Raw genomic sequence first — 22,471 nt, 5'->3', positions numbered from 1 at the left:
GGACCCCTCTCCTGCCTACACCCGGCAATATTTACCCGGCCGGGAAGAAAAATGGTTAGCCTTTGCTGGTGCATCCCACTCCGCCGTCTCCCGTTCATCCGGTTGTAATCTAAATGGATTTTTGTCAGTTTGCTCTTCATCTTGTTATATTTTCATGGATTACTCAAGTGCGCATGCAGCAGCAAATACAGTTCTTACTCATAACATGTAGCTACGTACCTGTTTGGGTTACCAAGGCTGGGAACCACAGTAAGTCAGATGTGAAAAGAAAGTGTCGTTGTCGAGGCGGATCCAGAACGGTTTCCCGAAAAAGTGGGGCGGGGGGGGGGGGGGGGGGTTATAAAATTGTTCAGAGTCAATCTTCAGGAGGGTAGTGAGTTGAAAATGAAGATTTTTAGTGCCTTACTGAGCTGTTTCTCGATTTATTTATAACTGCCTTTTATGCGGTTGATTCAGTTGGTATATAGGTTTCCAAACATTCTGTACGAGTACGTAATTTTCAGTATTGCATTTCAAATAATTGCGATATATTTATTTCAATGGAGTTCAGTTAAATCCATTTCAGCTTCACGTTTTAAAAAGTGGCTCGGGTTTCGGCACTCTGCATGCCAGAACTTGAGAGGGTTTAGGTTTGTTTTTTGAAATGTACTATTGTTTCAGTAAAGGCATGCCAGTTGCCGGCAAGAATTTGATCGGTCAGAAAAAAGACATTTGCCTTTTATTTCTTTTTTTGCTTACCCCGCTTGGCTTGAAGCAAACGGAAACGACTGCTACGCAGGCTAGCTCTTGTTTTCTAATAGTCATTTTTAAGGGTGTCACTCGATCCGCGGAGCTGCAGACTGCGGAACACTGAGACCTGCGGAACTTGCGGAACCTGAGGAACCTACTAAAAATGACACTAATCCATTACTTTTTTATATAATAGCATTTCAAAGTGATCACCATCAGCGTTAATTTTGTATATGATAATGCTACATCCTGTGAGATTTGCATGCAGCCTGAAAAGAGTGTGACATGGCGTGACAGATTTTGCCGGGATTTTGTTTGCCTCTGGCATTCTCAGTTTTTCCATAATTTATCTTCAATCTGGAAAATTGCCATCAAATTTTTATGTACTTTAGCTTTTTAAAATTATTATTTCTTATTTCTAAGATCAGGTTTCAAGTATAGTCTAGGCGAACACTGAATGAAATGGTGACCGTCCTTAACTGGCAGTAGTCTCAATCACCCATCTGCACAACTTGCTCGTGATTCCAAAAAGGGCACCCACTGCTTTGATTTTAAGCTAGTAACAGTTTGTGAATAAGGAAACATAGACGAAAGTGCCCGGACAGTATTTTGGAATCATTAGGGGTACGGGGTGGCAAACGCTTTTTGAAACACAGCGCATCTCGCAAATTAAAAATATAGGCAAGTTAATTTCATGGGTCTCAGCAGTCTCCGTTTGCAATTACCCGGAAAAACTCTCTACGAAACTCGAAACTCTCTACGTCTCTACGTCTCGATCTAAAAAACTCTCCACGTCTCGATCTAAAAAGCAGCTTATATCGAAATTTTATAGTGGCGATGATTATTACGAAATTTGAAGTACAGTTAAATAAACTTAACTGAGTAAAAATAAGTTAATTTAATAGCAGGGTCCTCAATTTCCGCAGGTTCCGCTGTTCCGCGGTCTGTTCCTTACTTAGTAACACCTCTCTTTTAAGACAATCGACCTTCAACATCGAACATGTACAGGAATTACTCTGGCTTACATGAATTTTCAGCTACCGCCAGGCAGCTTACAGTTTTTTAAAGGAAGTTTTTGAGCGGCTGAGATTCGGAAAAGCTTATCATAGAAAGAAAATTTGGATTTCAAAATCTGGGCTGGGCTTTATAAGGGAAATTTGTGTCGGCAAATTTTCAATGTCGAAATGATAACATTGAGGACGTTTACTGGCTAGAAATTCGTGACAACGTAATCTCTTTGAACATACCAACTTCGGACACAACAGCTAATAACAAACTTTAATAATTAAAATGGAATACCTTACATACCGTAAAAGTCATACCAGTTAAAAGCTCATACAGTAGTTTATATTATACCACGGCAGTTCAAGCCTGATTTTTTTCAGTAAATATGCCTTCCATTCGCAATTACAGGGGTTACGTACATAACTGACTGTATCCGATGATCATTCACTCATTTATTCTTCCACCTGCAGTTCTCTTAGATGTATCGATTTCATATACTATGATTTCACTTTCATGCTGTGTACTACAGGAGCCTTTTTGCGTTTCGAAATGGGGGCCGGGGCTTATATACGGAAGGGAAGTTATTTTCGGAATTTCACGTTTAATTGGTGGTGTTCATGATCCATCCGGTCCTCAACAAAACCAACTATAAACTACCGTATAACTTGTCTGAACTTCTGTTGAACTATCTCAAAGGACCGGAAGTAGACTATACTGATCAGTGGCTGGAGATAGACGGCAATAGCAATCGTTTAGCTAGAGTACGAGCGCAAGCCAGACACGCTAGCGCTCAGGCGTAAATCGCCTGCCGCGGGAAAACGCCGGGGAAACGCCATTCCGCCCTCTCAGCGTGTCACGTCTTGTCACGTGTCTATTGCACGTGATTGCTTGCTCTTCTAATCTCTAATCGGGATTCGAAGGATCACAAGACTGATTCGAATTTGAGCATCACGATTTGCCCATTATTTATTACATTCGCACAAGTTTACATTGTATCTGTTTATAAACCTATATAATGGCAGCCAACAGGGCATCTTAGCAAATTATATAACCACTCTATATCATGCCTCCTCCTTTTGGAGAATTTTGGGATTAAACCCCATATTTTTCTTAAAGAAGAGTTACAAACAGAATAACATGAAATGTTTTCTTTATGCTTCAATGGTCTTCGATATCTCTGCTGTGACCTCCTAAGTTGTCACACTGGGTTTCAGGCGACGGCAAGTTTCCCGCCTTTCTTGGCGACATTCGCCATCGGTTACAATTGACAATACATGTATACTGTTCTAGACTAAAAACAAAAAGTCGCTATTTACCCGGTGTATTGGTCCTCTTTTTAATTTTCTTTCTCAACAGTATTTTGTTCTTTCCTTACAAGTCTAGCCATTTTCTACGTGGGCCGAGAATTAGTGGTATACTAGTCCGGTAAGGCCAACTGAGTTCACTCTCACTAAGTTAATAAAACCAGCACGAATTGTAAAAAAAAAACAAAAAATCAAAAAAAACAAAAAACAAACAAAAACAAAACAACAAAAAAAAACAAACAACAACAACAACAAAAAAAACAAACAAACAAACAAACAAAAAAAAATTATAATGTATAAACTAGTGGTGGTTATACTTCGATTTATTTTCGGTTAGAAAACTGTTTCTTTTGGGTCCTGAGAACAATCAATTTTACGCCAGAGTTTTTTTTGGAATACATTTGTTATGTACGAAGTCGACTTTTAAGTTGGTCGGCCACAGCCACGTTTCCTTTTTGCCTGGGTAATAGAGATTTGTTATCCAAAGAACAATGATAAATAGATAAATAAATAAATAAATAAATAAATAAATAAATAAATAAATAAATGAATAAATGTACAACTGGATATTTTGCAGTTTGAATGTCTTTGTTCTATCAAAGACAGATGGCGTGCGCAGGGAGCTAGAACATCGATAAAGATAAGGGAGAAAGTAACCGATTGAAGTAATTGTAGGCACCGAAGAATCACTTTGCTTATTCACCTCGCTAGATTTGACATACAAATTAACATTTAAGACTATGAGTTTTGCCCTGTTATATACACATCGCCAAGCCTACACAAACTAAAAAAACTTATCCCCGGTTTCCATTTTACCCACGGAGTACTCGGACATTTTTTGTCCGAGTTAGTCGGCCCTGGTTGCAAGTTAAATTTTTGCTCACATGTTTACTGAGCACCCAGATAAGCATTTGCTATTTCACCTATCTTCAAGGCTGTTCACCTTCTTTAAATAATCTAACGTCAGTTAAAAGTCAAAGCCAAGCCTTAGTCAACGAAGTTTACGTCAGTATAAATGGAAATGAAACTGAATTGGTTTGAAATATCATGGCTCCTCGCTTCTTTATACTTGGCATTTTATTCCCCCATAATAAGGGGGAGAGACACAATTAGCTGTGTAAAGTTCGGTGAAAGATTATTATGTATCTGCACTTCACTGGTTGCCGGCACTTGCTTGTTTTATTCGATTCTACTGTTCACTGTACATGAATATTTTTCACACTGTACATTTTTATATTCTCTCCACACTGAAAAAGAACATGTTGAGCTCTTTGTCTAAAAGACAAAATAGCCATCAAGTCGTAGAACGGAGAGATGAGTTTGGAAGGACTATTTGAAAATCGAAACCATTAAAATGATGAATCAGATCTACGAGTCCATAAAGAAATTAATCGTACCAAGCACACTGATTTATAAGTACCTAATGCAACGTTTAGACACCTGGTGTGCGTTTTTCAAAGGTCCCTAAGAGCTTTCGGGCCCGAAAAGTAATTTTCTTATCCCTTTTCTACAGATTACCGGCTGTTTTTCATACAAAACAACTCAATCTGTTTTTTAAACTTGGAAAACTTAAAATGATTTTGCTTTCAAAATGATAAAAATTGAATTTTTTGGCAAGGAATTTTGTGTATGTAAACACACTCCAGGTGTGCATTTCTCAAACGCCCGAAAAGATTTCTGACCCGAAAAACTATTTTACATACACAAAATTCATTACCAAGCAAAAGCATTTTAAGTTTGCAATATTAAAAAAAAACCAAAACAAAACAAAACAAAACAAAAACAAAAAACAAAAACACATTGAGTTAGTTTGTAGGAAAACAACTGGCAATTTGTAGAAAAGGGATAAGAAAAATACTTTTCGGGCCCGAAAGCTCTTCGGGACAGGCTTTGAGAAACGCACACCAGGACCGCATTGTACCATGATCTCCATGCTGTTAAGTCTGTTAGTTTATACCAACCTTGTGCATAGTGTTTTTCGCACGCTCTCATTGGCTGTTCTAACTTTAAATAGTAGTATGTCTACGTCATCGTTTAACGACCCGGTAAATATCCACCGCTATCCACCTCCACTTTGAAGAATAGTTGTTAATAATTCTTAATTCTCAAAATTGAGCATCTCATTTCTCCTGTTATATAGGACGAGTAAGTGATGGCCATTTTTGTACTAGAGACGCATAATCCGCCTGCCGAAAAAAGAAAAGACAAACAAACATTCAGAACAACAGTTTGTACACACCATTGGTTCACGTTCACATTTGTTTCAATTTTTTCTTGGGACCGCTTGAGTGCGTCTGCATAGTTACGCGTCTCGTAGTTCGTCTAGTATAAAGGCGGACCAAGACGGATTAAATGCGTCTTGAAGAACTATCGGCTTTAGTTCGTCTTGAACGACGCAAGGATAGCTAGACGCATTATCCGTCTTTGTGCCCGTCTTCATTGCGTTCGACGTAGAAAGAACGCACTCCTAATACAGATTGGAGTCCAGATTGTATGAGACAACGTTGATTAAACGAATGGATCTTGGCACCCCCCGGTGATTTTGCAGGGGCGGATGACATCATCACCAACTTGGCAAAGAAGAGAGAGCCTGATGACATCAAACGCACTCCCTAATCTTTGATTATTACTACTACTAGACGAGCTACGAGATGCCTAACCATGCAGACGCACTACAGATGTTTGCCCAAGTTCGTCCCAGACAGGCTATGCCAGCGTCTGTAGTATAAAAATGGCCAATGACGTAAAATAGTCACTGTGACAACACTCTTTCTCTTGAGCTGTTTGAGGGCACTCGCATGTCTGTAGCCGAGAAAAGCTCGCCGACTGTAGCGTGGGAATGGCCTCCATTCGTTTTACAACAGCACAAGCACAACTCGACAAGTTGCTTAAAGGCCCGGCGGAATTCTGGTATTTTAACGGCGTAGACAATGGGGTTGACCGCAGAGTTGCTGTAGTGCATGAACTTGACAAATAACAGAAGATCAGTGCTGTAAATTCTAGGTCGACATTGCTGGCAGAACACCAAGAGCAACTGAACCGTGAAGAAAGGTAACCAGGCAATCACGAAGAAGCCAATCACAAGAGCTATAGTTACTGCAATGCGCATGTCACGTTTCATGGACCGCGAGCGCTCATGGCTGGGCTGTATTCGACTGTTAGCTGCGTGCCAGATCCTCGCATACGTAAAAAGAATCACAAGCAAGGGAAGGACGAAAAAAGCTATGAAGAGAAACAGCATGTTGGCTTCGCGGTTTGTCTTCCGTAACTCCACTGAAGATCCACAAGCTGCCGCTGGAATAATCCACACAGCTACAAGGAAGACGTAATAGACTTTGGCTGATGTGTTTCGATGGCGAATTGGATACACCACAGCGAAAAAACGCTCCAAACTAATCGCCACAAGATGCAAAATCGAGCAGGTGCCGGCAAAGAGATCCAGAACATTGTAAACTGTCGAAATCGTCTCTCCGCCTGTCGAATAAAGCAACATTGTGATCCATATTGGGATCGAGATGATGCCCACAATGATATCTGCAATGGCGAGGCTCACCACAAAATAGTTTGTTATCGTGCGGAGGCGAGAGTGACGAATGAATGAACCAACAACAAGTCCATTTCCAAATACTGCTAAGAAGGCAATGATGACATAAAGAGTGCATGACACGATGACCACTTCCTTCTTGAAAGTTGGGCCATCGATCATTGGAGGTGGGCGGCCAGGATTGGTATTTGATTGGCTGGCCATTTCACCAGCTTCTGAAAGTAAAGAAAGATAGTATTATAGGTAAATTTAAAAATAACGTTACAAAATGACCGACAAGAAATTAAATTCAGGCGAATTGTTTTTTAGAAAATTTACATTTATTTCTACAGTAATTAGTGTGACATCAAATTATTTACAGGCATCCGTGTACAGTGCTGTGTTTCCCTTTTTCTTTTCAATTATTTTTTGTTCTGAAGTATTTTATAAAATGTTTTGACAAGTGCCTCTTTCAGTTTGAGCAAACTGTGCAAACTCGGCATGCCAGCTGTTTTAATCCTGAGCAAGACTTGATTGCTTATATCATGGCAGTGATCAGGTGCATACCACACATCGTCGAAAAACCATATGAACATGAAACAAATAGGATAGACTTCGTCCTGAAACTTCTGACGATACATGTTGACATAAAAACCTGATTCAATACAATCACCTTTTTTTTTCGCTAACTTTGCAGTCCGTGCTTTGACGTCTTCTCTTTTGGGGCTTAAATTAATTTTAGCTTCCCTCACATCAAAATATTGTAGTTTCTCTTAAGGGATCCTTAAAAATCCATGGCATCGTTTTATCGATCTCTTGTTCAAAAATAATGACGCTTTCTTTGCTAGCGTTTTCCGTAGTTGCTCATGATCCAGTGATGTCAAATGCGATTAAAAGGCGACCAACCACGCAAAAACTGGATTTTAAAAAAGTTAAATCAAAGCCAAAAACGAAAACGTGACAAACGTTGGGTAAACATATCCCATTAGTAGGAAATTGCTTTCATCTTCGGAAAGTGCTTTGAATCATTTCTTTGAGTTTGAAACAAGCCATTTTAGTTTCCAAAAGCCATCATCGCCCATGCTGCCCTCTTATGTTGTCATATATTTCCTCGGACATAATTTTAAGGGACAGTATCATGCTATTTTTAGTAACACATTGAAAATCGGAAAGACGCTATTCGGTTGATAGAAACCAAGATATAATGACAAAATTCCATTAAAAGACTCTCAGAATGCAAAGAAACTATCCACGGATATTTTCGCCGGCAGGTGACCAAGATGGAGAGGGGTTCAAATTTGAAAACGTCTGGCGGACGTTTTCAAATTCCGCTGTTGTAACGCACTAAAATCGCCGGTTGTACTATATTTTGGTTCCACCTTTCGTCTTAGAATCACTATATATATTTCTTTCAATAAGCGATTGAGAAATTAATTAACACAGTGTTCAAAGTTTAAATTTAGTGAATTTTGTCCAAAAGTCATGATATTTCCCATCGATCTCCCATGATACTGCCCCTTTAATGAAAAAAGAAACAATTCAAATAAATTTACTAATGAACGAACGAGCGAACAAACGAACGAATGATTGAATGAATGAATGAATGAATGAATGAATGAATGAACAAAATCTAGAACTTTAGTCCTTGTGTGAAATAACTGACGGCAAAACCTTAGACAAGGGTTGTCAAAATAGTTCGTTGCGCAGCCGGTTTCATTTTGCGTGTCAGTATAGAATCAAACACTTCATCAGTATTACTCTTAGAACTGATCAAAGCATGAAGCGAAACCTGACAAGAGAACGAGACGTCAGGCAAATATAGTTCCTTTCAGTTTGAAATGGATCTCACTTTGTGAACACTATTTTAATCGATCGAAACCAAAGATTAAAGTATCCAAATACCATTAGTTTCTGTACTCTTCCTTAATCTTCTTGATTTTTTGGTCTGGACTAATTCAGTTTTTGTCTTATAACGTAAATCAAGTGATTATCCAATCACCAAAAATTCTTCTTTTGCATATGTATGGTATGGTTAAAAAAAACAAAACAACAACAACAACTCTCAATTAAACATTAATGCGTCGAACAGGCATCTAACCTTTTACTTCAGAAGAACAAGATTAACTTCATTGTCTGATTTCTATTTTAAGAAATTATTCTTTTGAAATCAGTCAGCAAGAAGAGACGCTGATTGAATGCTTGTCTTCCGTCTCAGTTGGAGGACTGATGTACTCAACTAGAATATTTTATATTGCTGTCAGTATAGCGAATCTCCTGAGCTTATGTCAAGTGAGTCGCCGAGATGCACCCAGACGTAACAAATAACGCGTAAATTTTAATGTTCTTTAAGTCATTATAATTAGCATTGACACTGATTATGAAACAAATGCACGTTTCCGCTCTCGTTACTCCTGGTAACGAATAAACTATGAGCAACAAAATATAGATTTCAATTAGCGTATAATTCCATGACGAGATGTTGAAATGCGCTTTACAGTATGGGGACACTCTCCAGATCGAATTGGAATTTGGAAATGCTGGTTTTCGAGGAGAGGAGAAAATCGGAGTACCGGGTCAAAAACCTCTCGAAGCAAGGTCGACGCGGACCAACAACACTCTCAACCCAAACGATACGGAGTCCGGGAATCGAACCCGAGCCACATTGGTGGGAGAGGAGTGCTCAACAGCGCCATCCCTGCTCCCCATTTAGAAAACCCCACTTCCACAAAATAGAAATTAATCCAGACTGATCATTTAAACATTGGTCAGAGATTTCCTACCTAAAGAAATAAACAAGAGAATGTACAGCGTGTGGTTAATGAAGACCCGTAGGGATGCATGTCAGGATCGCTATTCAGTATACAAGAACAAACATCTTATGTCGACGGACAAAGAGAACCAACTAGTACATTGTTACATCGACCACGTAAAAAGGCTAAAAAAATTAGAATAAATTCCTTTGTAACTTCGAGATGACACAGAAAATCGAAAAGCGCCAAAAATTTACCAATTAAGCAGTTTGTCATCTTTAATCAGAAACGTGCCATGTATAGCGTCAAGGGAAGAGCTGTGCTCTCAAGAAATAATTACTTAAAAGGTATTTCGATAGTGCGATTACAGGTCTCTAAACTGACGTGTTTACCTTAAACAGATGAAATAAGCTGAGTAATAAAAAGGTGAATATTTTAACTAATACTTCAGTTTTAACCTAGAATATCACAACGGGTAATCGTGATACATGCCAATTTCAGTCATGTTTTACCATCAGTGCATAGCTTGTAAGACCAGCTAAACTCACACATTGAATTGATTTGCTCCATTTTAAGCAGAGTAAGCGACGACGAAAGAAAATTTCAGTTTTAGTTTTTGTGTTTACCTTGAAGCCCCGGCTTAACTTGCCGCGTGTTTTGGCAAACTTCGTTTCTTCTCGTTTGTGGTTTTCAACAAGTTTCCTCAGTGATCGACGCTTTTTTCTTTGCTTAGTCGCTCAACAGACTTGTCACAAGTTTACAGATGAAAGTACACCGTTTCTAAACGTGTAAACCTTCGTTGCTAAGTGTGCTAAGCACGCAGTCGACGTTTGTTGACTTGCCCCCTCTCTCACTATGTCTACATTAAATTTGGTGGAATATTCTCTCCTTTGACCCAACTAATTGAGTTTCATAAAGAGACAAGTAATCTCATGAATATTGAATACACTTCGTTGATGAATTTCTTTGTCGCTACCATTAGCTTGTTGACACAGTGTGAATTGACATTTATCCCGTATATAATTTAACAAACTCACCAAAATAGGATAAAATTAGGAAAACGTAAAGAAACATGTCCAGTTCACAGCAACTCACCTATGTAATGTGAATGAGCGTCTAAAAATTGAACTGACTTAGACCGCCAAATAAATTTAAAAGTGCTCGTGAGTAAACGACAAGCCCACTCAATTAATAAAAACTGAATACTTCGTTATGTACAATTGCAAGACCCTTGAAAAAATTTACAATAAAACTAAGGGATAATGATGTCAACAACAATCTGTCTACTATATAAGAAATACTTTTTTCTTTCACTGCTGGCTCGTAGTTAGTGTGGAGGTAACCGGATCAGGGAGTTCAAAGGTTTCTAATAGAACTCATGCAGCTCAATGAATCAGCTAAGACATTTTGATGGAAAAGACCTTCCAGAAATAATTTTAGCTTGAATGTTCAGCGATCGCCAGACATGATGTTTGTTTGTGTCAAAGTGAGTGGGATAAAATTTTCCTCTCTCCAAAGCCACACATTAACTTGCATTTCCTGTCTTTTCATGTTCGTGAGGAAACGACAAGCCCACTCAATTAGTGAAAACTGAATACTTCGTTATGTACAATTGCAAGATCCTTAAAAAAAAAAAATACAGTAAAACTGCATGGGAGATAATGATGTCGATTACAACCTGTCTACTCCAAAAAATATAAAGATACATCGAGAACTTTCTCTTTCATTGCGGGCTCATAGCTATAGTATGGAGGCAACCGGATATTCAAAGCATTTACTGAAATAAAGTTTAATAAATCAGCTAAGATCTTTTGATTGAAAAGATCTTTAAGAAAAAGCTTTATTTTTGAATGTACAGCGATCGCCAGACATGGCGTTTGTTTGTGTCAAAGTGAGTGGAAGAAATTTTCCCCTCTCCACCAGTGCCGCCTATTCTTGGTTTTCACATGACGTCATAAAAAACTGAAATTCATAACTAAACACAATTTTGGGTTTTTATCTTCATCACATATAAGAAAATCTAAATTTCCATCGGCTTGCTTGTTTTCAGCAGGATAGCATTCTTTGTTTTGAAAATAGAGTAGTTTGAATTTTAGATTTTTGCCCAGTGCGTGACAGAAGGATTGCTGCTCTAAACATGTCACGTACATGAAAACATCGATTCGCCTCCTGTTTTTTTCAGGTCTGATCAGCTAACATGTAATAGAAGGGTTAATGTCAATGTGTGAAAGTTCAGCAGAGCGAAGAATGGCTTTGAAATAGCCAAGGTAAACTCCAGATGTTTTTGCTGGTTTCCGGCCGCCATGTTGGTGCCCATCAGACGGGGCACCAACATGGCGTCCCATACTAAACTCTGTAATTTTCCGTGGTACATTTTCTCGAATAACTCGATTAGGAGATATCGCACAGCCCTGTGGCTTTCACACGTTGTTAATGTATCATTCTTCTACAACATATCAATTTCTTGACTTTATCTATTGAATGGTTGAGGATTTTATTTTTTTACTTGCGTGACGATGTGTGAGGTGAAAACCACCTATTAAATTTTGCGACCACTTGGATTTCTTGCCTTTTCGTGCTTCAGATCTTTATTTTCGTGATTCTCATTTCTGATTGTAAACAATATTTGTATAATATTTGTCCCCATATTTCCTGCCATGTAACAAACTTTTTGGACACGCGAAAAAATGGTTTGGGTTTGATCAATGTATTTATTTATTTTTATTTTTATTTATTTTTTTATCAATGTATCGTGGCTTACGCCAAGATAACACAGTTTCCACGTTAAATTCTATGCCAGCCATGTAATTTTCGATTGCCGAACTTTTGCACTTGAAATACTTGCTGATGATATACAATTGCCTAGTCTAAGTTTTATTCTGAAATTAAAAAAAAAAATCATATATATTGTTCCCAAATAGAGTTTATAATTATAATTGAGTCTTGAAAGCTAAATGAATCTGCAAGACCTCTACCCCCAGCCACCTTCACAGGATTTGATACGGCTTGTTCAACCATATTTTAGACCATATCTTAAGGTTACTTATGGGGAAGAAAGGTCGAATTTTTCTCAAATAATTTTTTTTAGATAATTGTTAAAACAAGAAAGGGATGCAAATTTTCGTGAAAACAGCCGTTAGAAATCTCAAAAAGAACGTGAGCTATCTGAAAAACAAAGTTTTGTAGGAAAAGCGGTGAGAGTTTAAAAGTGTTGACGGGCCTGCACGACTCCTGCAGTTCGCTAAAAGATTGGTCTTAAAGCCTTTATAGCGTATCTCTGCTTCATGAGATGTTAATCTTGATCATGAAGGGAAAAACTCAAATATACTGAATGGAGATTTTCTTTATGATCATTCTGAGCCGTTAGGAGAAGTTCTTCATATGCCATTGGATATGCTAGCTCTGTGGCATTTGTTTAGGTTCACCGGCTCGGATTAACTGCAAGATATCAGACAGCGCTAAATAAATGCTATTTATGAAGACATGGGATCCGGGGATTTCTTAACTGACTCGTGATTTCATGCTTATCTGCAGTGAGATTGCAGGCTGTTCGTTTATCACGTATATGAGAGTCTAATAGATCCGTGTCTTTAGGAGACAGCGCTAAATATATGTCATCTAGGAAGACATAGGATCCGTGGAATTCGTTACTCGTGATTTCAAGTTGTTGCTATAACCTGCGGTGAGATTGCAGGGTGTTCGTTTATCACGTATATGATATTCTATCAGATCCACGTCTTTACAAAGTTGATAACTGTTGTCTCTCGCTTTCGAGAGCTTTGGCATCTTGCAGTTGTTTTCAGCTCTGTTGCTCAGTTCGTGACTGAAAGACGAGTATTATGTTCTTGGAGCTGACATGTATCTCCATTGTTTTGTGCGTTAGCTCGCATCCGGCAGATATTCAAAGCTAAGACAGTCAGTAACTGTCATGGGAGTCTCTAGGATGCTTCAGCGATTTCTTCTGACAAGTGTTTAGTGTTGTTTCTCAGGCAAGACTGCAGTTTCGATTCTCTATGAATCTCATCAGTTGCCACTGAAAGTTCTGTCAGCGTCGGAGCAAATTATGCTGTTTTGAGTTTATATATCCTCTTTGACCGTTAACACCACTGGGCCGTAGCAGCACGGAACCGGATGGAAGTTGTGATATAATTGGTGCAAGTATCCGGCGGCCTAGCAACGAGCATAACTGAATAATAGTTGTGGTTACACGTAGCCCTTTTACCCATGGGTAACTAGCATTTTCCCACAGGTAAGGATGTTTTTGTGTGTAACCGCTTTTCCCAGACCGAAACTGCCTTTGGGTTATTTCCATGGATACATCAAAGAGAACAAAAGAATTTCCCATGACAGTTCCTGAACTGAAAAGTACGGCTTATCTGCTTCCTGAGGCGGCTTGGCCAATCGTCATGCAGAACGTAGCGGACACAGGAAATAGCCTGCTATGCTCTGAGTTGACCTCTGATAAGCTTACTGTACTGGTAGCACAAGATGACATGGTTAGGTTTCGTGCATAACTGTGAGTATTTCTTTCTTTATTTTTATGAGTTCCCTCTTCAGACTATCAGTTTCAAAGTTGATCAAGTTGCAATCTTTTTGTTTATCTGTTTATAGGAACGCTAGTCAAACCGAAGATTCCTACTACAACGGGTACATTTTCTTTGCGCCTTCTTCGCTGTCTTCTCGCAAAAAACTCTTGGATTGCTATATTAATGGAGGACTGTCGAATAATTAGCAGGAGAATCACTGAAATTAAGCTTACAAGATCTCGATTTGTGTCATGCATGTCGATCTGTACGTTTCCCACCAAACTGCATGCATGGTCAGTGTGAAATCATATCTAATTACATTTTACCCTGAGGGTAGTTCTTTTACTGTGTAACCGCATCCCCAAGGGTAACATGAAACCTGAGCTAAACCTAACCCAAGCTATTTACCCTTCGGAAGGCCCCAAACCCAAGGTGTGTGTAACCACGACTAATGTTGACTTGGAAAAAATAAAAAGACTATCATTTTTCAACTGAGCGAGACTGACTTTTAAAGAAATATCAATGAAAATACTAAAAACTGCATTTCAGAGCTTCTCGATTTTAAAATTTCCTGTGGGAGCAAGCCCCCAGACTTCCCTTGTCGCTAGCACATTCTGCTCACTGAACACTTGCCTCTCCTCTCCTGAAAGCCTGGCTACAGCCCTGAGAACAAACACAAATCTGAAAATGCTTCTGCCTCGGGATGTCCACACAAAACACGTTTTTGATTTAGTTTTCTTGTTAGTTTTCCTTGGATTTTCAGGCTAATTCTCCTAAAAGAGCGATTGTCAGCTTGTTAGCCACTTCATCGAAAATTTTGCTGATACAGTATTTTTTAGATCAGAAGCAATGTAATCTTCAGCAGAAAAAAAAAAAAAAAAAAAAAGAAAAAAGAAAACGAAAACAAAAGCAACAGCAAAAGCAACGAATTTATTTTTGGTATCACTGAAGAAACTCGAGCTCAGTGGAGGCAGCGAGAACCAACCAAGAACTTTATAAATTAACTACGACTTCAGTTTTCATCTCAATTAAAGATCTTATCACACGGCCACAAATCGGGTTATTCGTGATCCTTTACGGCATGTGTCGGCTTTTCAGTGCTCTAAATTGCAATATTAAACTGAGATGCGCCGCACATCAGTTAAATCAAGTGTAATGTCGGCGTTTTGACAGTTTAATTTATAGCACACTATTTGCTTTATTGATTTGAATATTGGAACACTCTTTCAATTCGGCGCATGAGAAGACGACTTCAGGCAAGTATAGGACGTCCATAGCAATGCGATTACTGCTGAAATTGTTTTGTATTGCTGGATGAGTTATTCAATTCGGAATTATACCTATCTAAAAGATTGCCACAGGAAAACAACGGAAATTGGAAAGGGATTTAGAAACTCTCCATTGTTTATGGAATTAATGACAAGGAGGATCATGATGCGAACCGGCTAGGTAGGTAGGTGGTCAAGAATTTTACTTTCGTTTCGGAAAAAGATAAAGGTATACTTACTTAACATTGCCTGAGAGGAGGATAGATAGAGGTCAAAAGCTGTTCAGGTAAAAAATAGTATATCCAACAAAATTTGATTAATTTCCGACTAAGGAAGGATACTTAGTGGGACTATTCGTCCCTCTAAACGCAAAAAAAATATGACAGGCGTTTTCCAAAGTAAAATTACCTCTTACAACGATAAAAACTAGCGATAAAAAGAAGCGACATTTCGACCCATCTGAGGTCATTTTTAAGTTATAAGATAGCTATTTAAAACTAGCAGAATTAGCATATAAAGGTAAATTTAAAACATGGGACTGTTCAAAAGCGATTAAAAGCTTTTAAATATCTAAACGCTAAGCGTTACAAAATGAACGTGAAAAAACTCCCAGGAGTACAAAGTACTAATTAAGACCATAGGGACATATAAGAATAAAAATATACTCTGCGCTGAAAAAAACTTTGCGCGGATCGAGTCAGACTGTTTGTTTAGTGTTGGCTTTACGTCTTTTTTAAAAAGCGTCTCAAAAATTAGACAGTCAAGTTTGCTCTTCGCAAGTTCTTGAATCCTGGTTTCAATGTCACTTGGTTCTCATCCTTGTTGCTCTCTGAAGTGATTCCCGATCGCAGATCACCTGTGTTCTTAAAATTGTTGATGAAGGTGTCGGCATGTAAAGCCAACATAGTTATTTTCTAGGACTGTAGGTTTGATAATGCATATGCCATTTTTAAATGGAAATAATTAAAATTATTTTGAATCGCTAATTGACGCTGTCAAAAAATGCCATTAGGTGAGAAACTGCTTGTGGGGAGAAGACAATCATTGTAATAACAATACTTTACTTTATTCAAATACAGTATGTCGATTAAGGAAATATGATGTTTGTATTGGTTATCTGAGTACTTCCTCAAAGCCTTGCTACAGCATACATGGCAAAGTTCAACTTTCTGTAAATGACAGCAATAGCGTTTTTTATTTTTCATTTTTAATTTAGTTCAGCTCAAACTTACTTAAAGGTGCACCGTTACGGCGATTTTGCTGTGTTTTTGTCAAAACAGCTCAAATATTTAGAAAAGAACTACTAAGGGATTCCTCCGAGAAACAACAAACTATAAGCAGTTTTCGGCGACTTCTCTACAATACACAGGAAGAACTTGAAAAAATTGTCTAAAATTTTCAAGTTGCAATCCATTTCCATCCTAGTCATCCGCCGCCAAAAATAAGTAATGCTAGTTTCTGTGCACTAGAAGGGTTATTGTTAACAAAACTGTACCATTATTTTGTCCATTCCATCAATTTAAATTTGTCTTTTGGCTATTCAAAGTGTCACGAAAAAAAGGTGACACTACCCCTTTAAGGGTGATATCTTTTATAGTCCCAATAGAAGCGACTTGTTGTTGCTTGCTCATATAAGAAACTTAACTCATAAACTAGTTTTTCCGTCACTGCGGGCTGCCAAGCAACGGTACTTGTCGTACTTGCGTTCCAGCCAGTTCAGGATGAGGAAAAACTGGAGTACATGTACCTGCTAAGATTGTAAGCTTTCCTCGGAAAATTTCCAGTAGATCCGCTCGTCAGTCATTTGCATTCAGTTCAACCATGAACGGAAAATTTTGGCAAAATGAATTTATTGGTGGGAGGGGGGGGGGGGGGGCGGGGGAACCTGGTACATAAGCTATAGCAGCCTCAAGAGATAGCGTTTTGGGGCCATTTCGGTCTAAATATGAGTAGAGTTGGTCTAAAAAGTATAGACAAAATGACACATTTTGGTCTGAAATAGAGTGGAGGGATTTGCAAAACGCGACACCTGCGTAAAACCCCATCTAAAATGACGAGGAATACCTTAGTTCCCTTCCAGAGGAAAGCTGCCCTAAACCACAAACCTCGCGCAAACACGTCAAGAGACGTGAAGGGTGATCTGCTGAAGACCAGAGAACGTAGAGAGAACAGACTGCGTTTTGATAACGAGGTTTAGCTTCCTAAAACATGCGTTAGATGATACGCTTTTCGGCCGAGAGGCGAGCGCGAAGCACTTCCGCTTGCCGCCTAGTAAAAAATCATGCAAAACCCACAGCCTTTAGATAATTAATCATTATCATTATTGAACAACGCGGCTCTTATTACTGGATGCTCGTTCAAAGACTATAAACCGGCCGGGACTATAAATCGGTTTGCGTGGGTACTACATTGATATAACAGGCAATTCTACTATCACAGTACATCGGATCAACAGTTCTTTTTTCATGCATTTAGGAGATTCCTTGAGGTAAGCGTTATAAACTTTTCATGTGTTAGTGGTCGTAAGGGTTTCGTTCAACTCGTGCACGCAAATCAGAGCAGTATATTATGGCTGGGTTTTTGGGCTGTAAAGCTACACAGTCGATTATATGTAAAGACACAGTGAAAATTTCTGTTTTGGCAGTGGCTCCAAGGGAATGAAAATGAATACTGCTACTGAAGAAAAATCTTCTCTAATCTCCACTGAACCTCATCGATCGTTTGATTCATTTCACGTCGAGTGCTAGTGTGTAATTAACTACCTATCGCTATCCTGCTAACAGAGCGTTTCTTTCTGGCAAGAAACGCTCTGCTAGCAGGGTACCTGGTTACTGACCTGCCACGCCGATAAACCGTGTAAAAAGCAGGTATTTCATTAATGCATAGTTACTTGCCGGTTGATGATCGAAATTTGTCGGCACAACTTTACGGGTAAATTGCCTGTCAACAATGTGACAATTAACCAAATATCCACCTATTAGGTAAATATTGTGACCATTCAGTCATTGCTGAATCTCAAATATAGTTTGACCAGGAAAATCCCGCACATGTCAAAAGACGGACCCATTTGGTTCTTTGGTATGAAAATGTGAGCTGTTTGTCAACACGGAACGTATTCTAACACATTCATTTCATATATCGCTGGTTAGCGTTCGTTGGGAGTAAAGATTGCGTGACGAGCCAAATGAGCGTCTGCGAGGGAGGTTACATGTACCATATGTGAGCAATTAAATTCTTGCTTTTTGTCGTTTCGATAAGAAGGAAATTAGTAATTCTAAATTTAATAGATGACTACAGAGATCATAATTTTCACACCACAATCAGTGTTTATGTTAATAGACTAGACATATCAGTGCAAAAAAATTAAAAAAAAGTTCTTTCTAAATAATCTGGCCCAAACATGCAGTTTTTTTATAGTCCATAACTAGAGGACGTCCTTTACCGATCCGTCCTTTACTAAAACCTTGTTCTGGCTATTTTGAGGTTAAATTCAGGCAAAGTTACTCCTCCCCTGGCCATACCATCATGTCATAACCGGGGGAGGGGTGAGGCGGGTACTAAACTCAATAACGTTTCACATGGGGACGGGTCCGTCCAGAGGTTCAACAGCTTACCCTTTCACAATTCAACTGGCATTCCAGAAAAGAATTCATATCGGGATTGGTTAGAAGTCTGATCACCCATTACGCGTGACAAGTGCCAAAAAATCAGTCTAAACTTAACTAATACATGCCAGCGCTATGGCGACAGAAAACAGTGGGGTTACGGCCAACCCTGTCTTTTCCTTTTATAAATAACCAAAATTACTTGAATTTAAAGTGCTCACAGTTTCCACCCTCCAGCCTGTTAGCACAATTTATACTCAGTTAACAGCAAAGACGGCTCGGCTTGTTAGTAATAATTCAAATGTACTGGTAGCCTGCATCTGACAGATGTTTTTTTAGAACGAGACACGAGCGCCAGGTGAGAGAGAGAAATAAAAAATAAAAATATATTTTTCCCTCTAGCCTTACGCTCCGCGCTTTTCTAAATACAACTGTTTATTGCCTGGCATCGCAAATCTTCGCTGTACGGTCGAGGCATTATGGATTCTGAGCTTTTACTGAAATTTATTGCATGGGTATTTCCCAGACTACCTCTCGGCATTGTCGCGTACGCTTTTACCCTTATTTTTGGACAACTTTTGTCGAAACAGCTGTATACGCCTGTTATACAGGATAAACGTATGGCGTCAATTTCCGTGCCAATTTCGTTTATTTAGTTATCCTTGAAACTCAGCAACACTGGTGAGAACTCCATGGTATGTATAGACGGATTTGTGAGATATGATGTTTAATCTTTGTGAGACGTTGTTTCATGACAAATACAGGAAGCGAATCGTGTGTGATTAAATAACATGCATTATTAAAGATATCGTCTTAATCTGTGCCACTATACAAACACATATGCCTTGATAAATAGCGCTAGGCTTAGCAACTCACTGAAGAAAACGGGACGTGTTTACAACACGAATCCTTGTGAAATATTTTTAGCGGCTTGTAAGAGAAACAGTGTTTAAAACACACTCGGTATGCCTGACACTGATATAAGTGCGCGGCAATTTCTTCTCTGTATAATCATGATCAGTGGAAGATGCCTCATAGACTCTCTCTAAAGCTTACCTTATCGGTTTTGGCGATTACACCGAGCCATGCAGACTCCATTTAATGTAAAACCTTTCCAAAATATCAAAACACAGCGGCAAATAACGAACAATCTTTTTCTTTCATCTCACCGCGATGGGTTATCAGAGTTTGGGTGTATATTCAATAAGGTTCTTAAACTAGAAAGACCAAAAAACAGTCTCTCGTAGCATAATTAAAGAAAAGGAAGATACTTGAGTTACCTTCAACCTAACTGCTTTGAGCTTGCTCGGCCATTTTGTTGTATATATTTCTTTCTGTGTATTAACCTGTGCTTTGAATTCCCTCGATTAGCTATCTCGTGCGTCCTTCCGTTTGACGTAAAAATGGTGCATTTTTCTCTTTTCGGTAAAAGCGGGAAGGGATGTAAAAGATTGTGCATGGCACCGAGAAAGCTTTCTTTGTTCAGTTGCAGTAATTTTACAGTTCATAAAATTTGCATATCAAACTTAAAAGTACTCAATATAGTTGGCTCTTGTCAGTTTTTACTGTTAATCGCTAAGCAATGCAAGAAGCTTTACGTGCAGTGACAAGCAAGTCAAAATGTCTTACCTTCCCATTCACTGTGTTTAAGTATTTCCCTCCTTGCCAGTGGATTTTAAGCTGCGACCGATCGACAACTAGAATTTTACTGCAATTATTATCAATTCAAGTTGTGATTGATAAATTAAAAAAAACGACGTTTCCTGGTGGCGGTAACCATCGCCGGAGCCTTCCAAGGTAATTTTTAGGTGATATATTCCGATTACTTTGAACTCTTCTTTGTGAGTATCTTTTTGATCTACTTATTGCATGCCTTATTTTATCTTCCGAGTATATAGCTTCTATTAACTTAAGATGTCAGTACGATATTCCATTTTTCTTTAGCCGACTCATAATATTCATTTTAACTGTTTAGCGAGTAGGATTTGACATATGCATACAGTAGCGTCTCCTCTTTTAAGGCCTTTTCGAAGTGTAATGGCAACGCAGAAATACTCTAAAGTTATGTTTCCTATCTTCATATATATTTGACATGACATCGCCATTTGCCCAACAACTTTGGCAGAAATTACTCATGATCTAATACTGTTGAAATTACAAGCTTTAAACCGTTCTACGTTTAAGGCGGGATGTTTTTCTTTTAGAATAATTTTCTGACATATGATTGACTCATATTTGATCAAAGGCAAGCAAACCTTTTCCTCTGTCTAGATTTCTTTTGTCTCTGTGTGTTATTGTGAAATTTACTTTTCGCTTCTGTGTACATTGAATTGTTCTCGAAGACGGATTGCGCGCTAAGTACAGTTCATGCTGTCATCAAAAACTAAACACAGCAGTGACCTACCTTAGCTTGGCAACGAATTCAAACGCTAACGACGAGTGACAGAGCTAACACCGCTCGTGAACTTTAAACGGGTGTAAACGCTAAAAGCAGAAGACTTTTTTTCAGGCAGGAAGAGGCTCAGTGAAGCAGCTAAGTGATGCTGAATTGAAATGCAGGGCAGGCAGCTGGTGATTATACCTCCTAATCGGGATAAAAATTTAACTGACTCCTGTCACTCATCATCACTTTTCGATACAGGTTATATTCAGTTTCCGGCTTTTCTTTTCACTAGTACAATCAGTTATGTTTTGGCACTAAATAAAACGTCAAGTTCTTCTCTAGTTGATTATAAGTTTCGTACATGCGATGTCTTAAATTAAGTCCTGAAATCGCCTTGACTTGGCAAGATCTAAACAAAAGAACATTAAGTAATAAATATGAAAAATTCAGTGGCGTGTGATGGACGTCAAATAAATCGATGAAACAAATTGTTAGACTTTTTCACATGCATTTGTTTAGAATAAGCAGGCCAGTTAAATCTACTCCATTAAGTGTTTTCTTTAGTTTAAACAAAAGAAACTTCATTCATATATTTACAATGTCTAGAGAACGTGCTGTATAATGCGGTCTTAAGACGTGAGGTGACCATGTGCCTGTTTTGCCTGAACAAATATCTGTCTAGTTCAGGTACCTTAATCATTTGACATTTGGTTCAACTTGAGTTTTTCATAAAACAATTTCTCTTGTTAAAACACACATAAAACAATGGAATCCTGCTTCAAGTATAATACAAGTGTCTACTGCTTCAAGTGTTTTCTACAGTTCAAATAAAAATAAATTACCATTTATGCTGTCCAAGAAAACCTGCTGTAATGTGATCATTATAAACTTGCCACTTCCTTCACAAATGGGCTCAAATTAATATTATGTGTACGCGAAGAAGGAATGATTCAATGTTTTAACAGAAGAAATTATTTTACGGATAATTCAATTGTTTAAGCGGACTGAACGAACAGATATTTGTTCAGGTAAATACTGAACATGCACACGGTCATCTCACGACTTTACGCCATTGCCGAGCACTTGTTAATTCAAGCGGTTTCCAATTGAGTGTCGCAAAAACCAAAACCAAAGTAATTACTCTGGCCAATCGTAACAGATGAAACAACACAACGAGCCAATCAGAATTCGAAGCAATGGCGCCAAGCGCGGGAAAACGCGTGCGGCCAAAACACGATTAGTTTTGGCTTTGCCTCTTATCGGTTAAGAAAGTGTTAACCAATCACAGAGCGTAGTAATGCAAAACCAAAGTAAACCCGAAATTACTTTCGACACTCACCCAAAGGTTCTATAACCGTATTGATGTTTGATCGGTTGA

General features: G+C 38.6%; 1 protein-coding gene across 4 annotated transcripts; it reads right to left on the bottom strand.

The window, feature by feature from the left end:
• Positions 1–3,297: 3,297 nt before the first annotated feature.
• LOC146472773 (octopamine receptor beta-2R-like) lies at positions 3,298–21,235 on the bottom strand. Of its 4 annotated transcripts, none has more exons than XM_085118966.1 (2): positions 21,115–21,235; positions 3,298–6,797 (listed from the first exon to the last, which is right to left on the bottom strand). In XM_085118966.1, exon 2 carries the CDS (start codon positions 6,784–6,786, stop codon positions 5,791–5,793), a length of 996 nt encoding a protein of 331 aa, XP_084975092.1. In that variant the 5' UTR covers positions 6,787–6,797; positions 21,115–21,235; the 3' UTR covers positions 3,298–5,790. The 4 variants fall into 4 exon arrangements, with proteins under 4 accessions (XP_084975092.1, XP_084975091.1, XP_084975090.1 ...); XM_085118965.1 differs by lacking the exon at positions 21,115–21,235 and adding an exon at positions 20,340–20,705; XM_085118964.1 differs by lacking the exon at positions 21,115–21,235 and adding an exon at positions 19,991–20,153.
• Between the last annotated feature and the right edge of the window lie 1,236 nt (positions 21,236–22,471).

This window comes from Pavona decussata, unplaced genomic scaffold (assembly GCF_977016875.1).
Source record: "Pavona decussata unplaced genomic scaffold, jaPavDecu1.1 SCAFFOLD_96, whole genome shotgun sequence".
Taxonomy (NCBI): domain Eukaryota; kingdom Metazoa; phylum Cnidaria; class Anthozoa; order Scleractinia; family Agariciidae; genus Pavona; species Pavona decussata.
The sequence above is the reverse complement of the archived record's forward strand: the minus strand, read 5'-3'. Positions and strand labels throughout refer to the sequence as shown.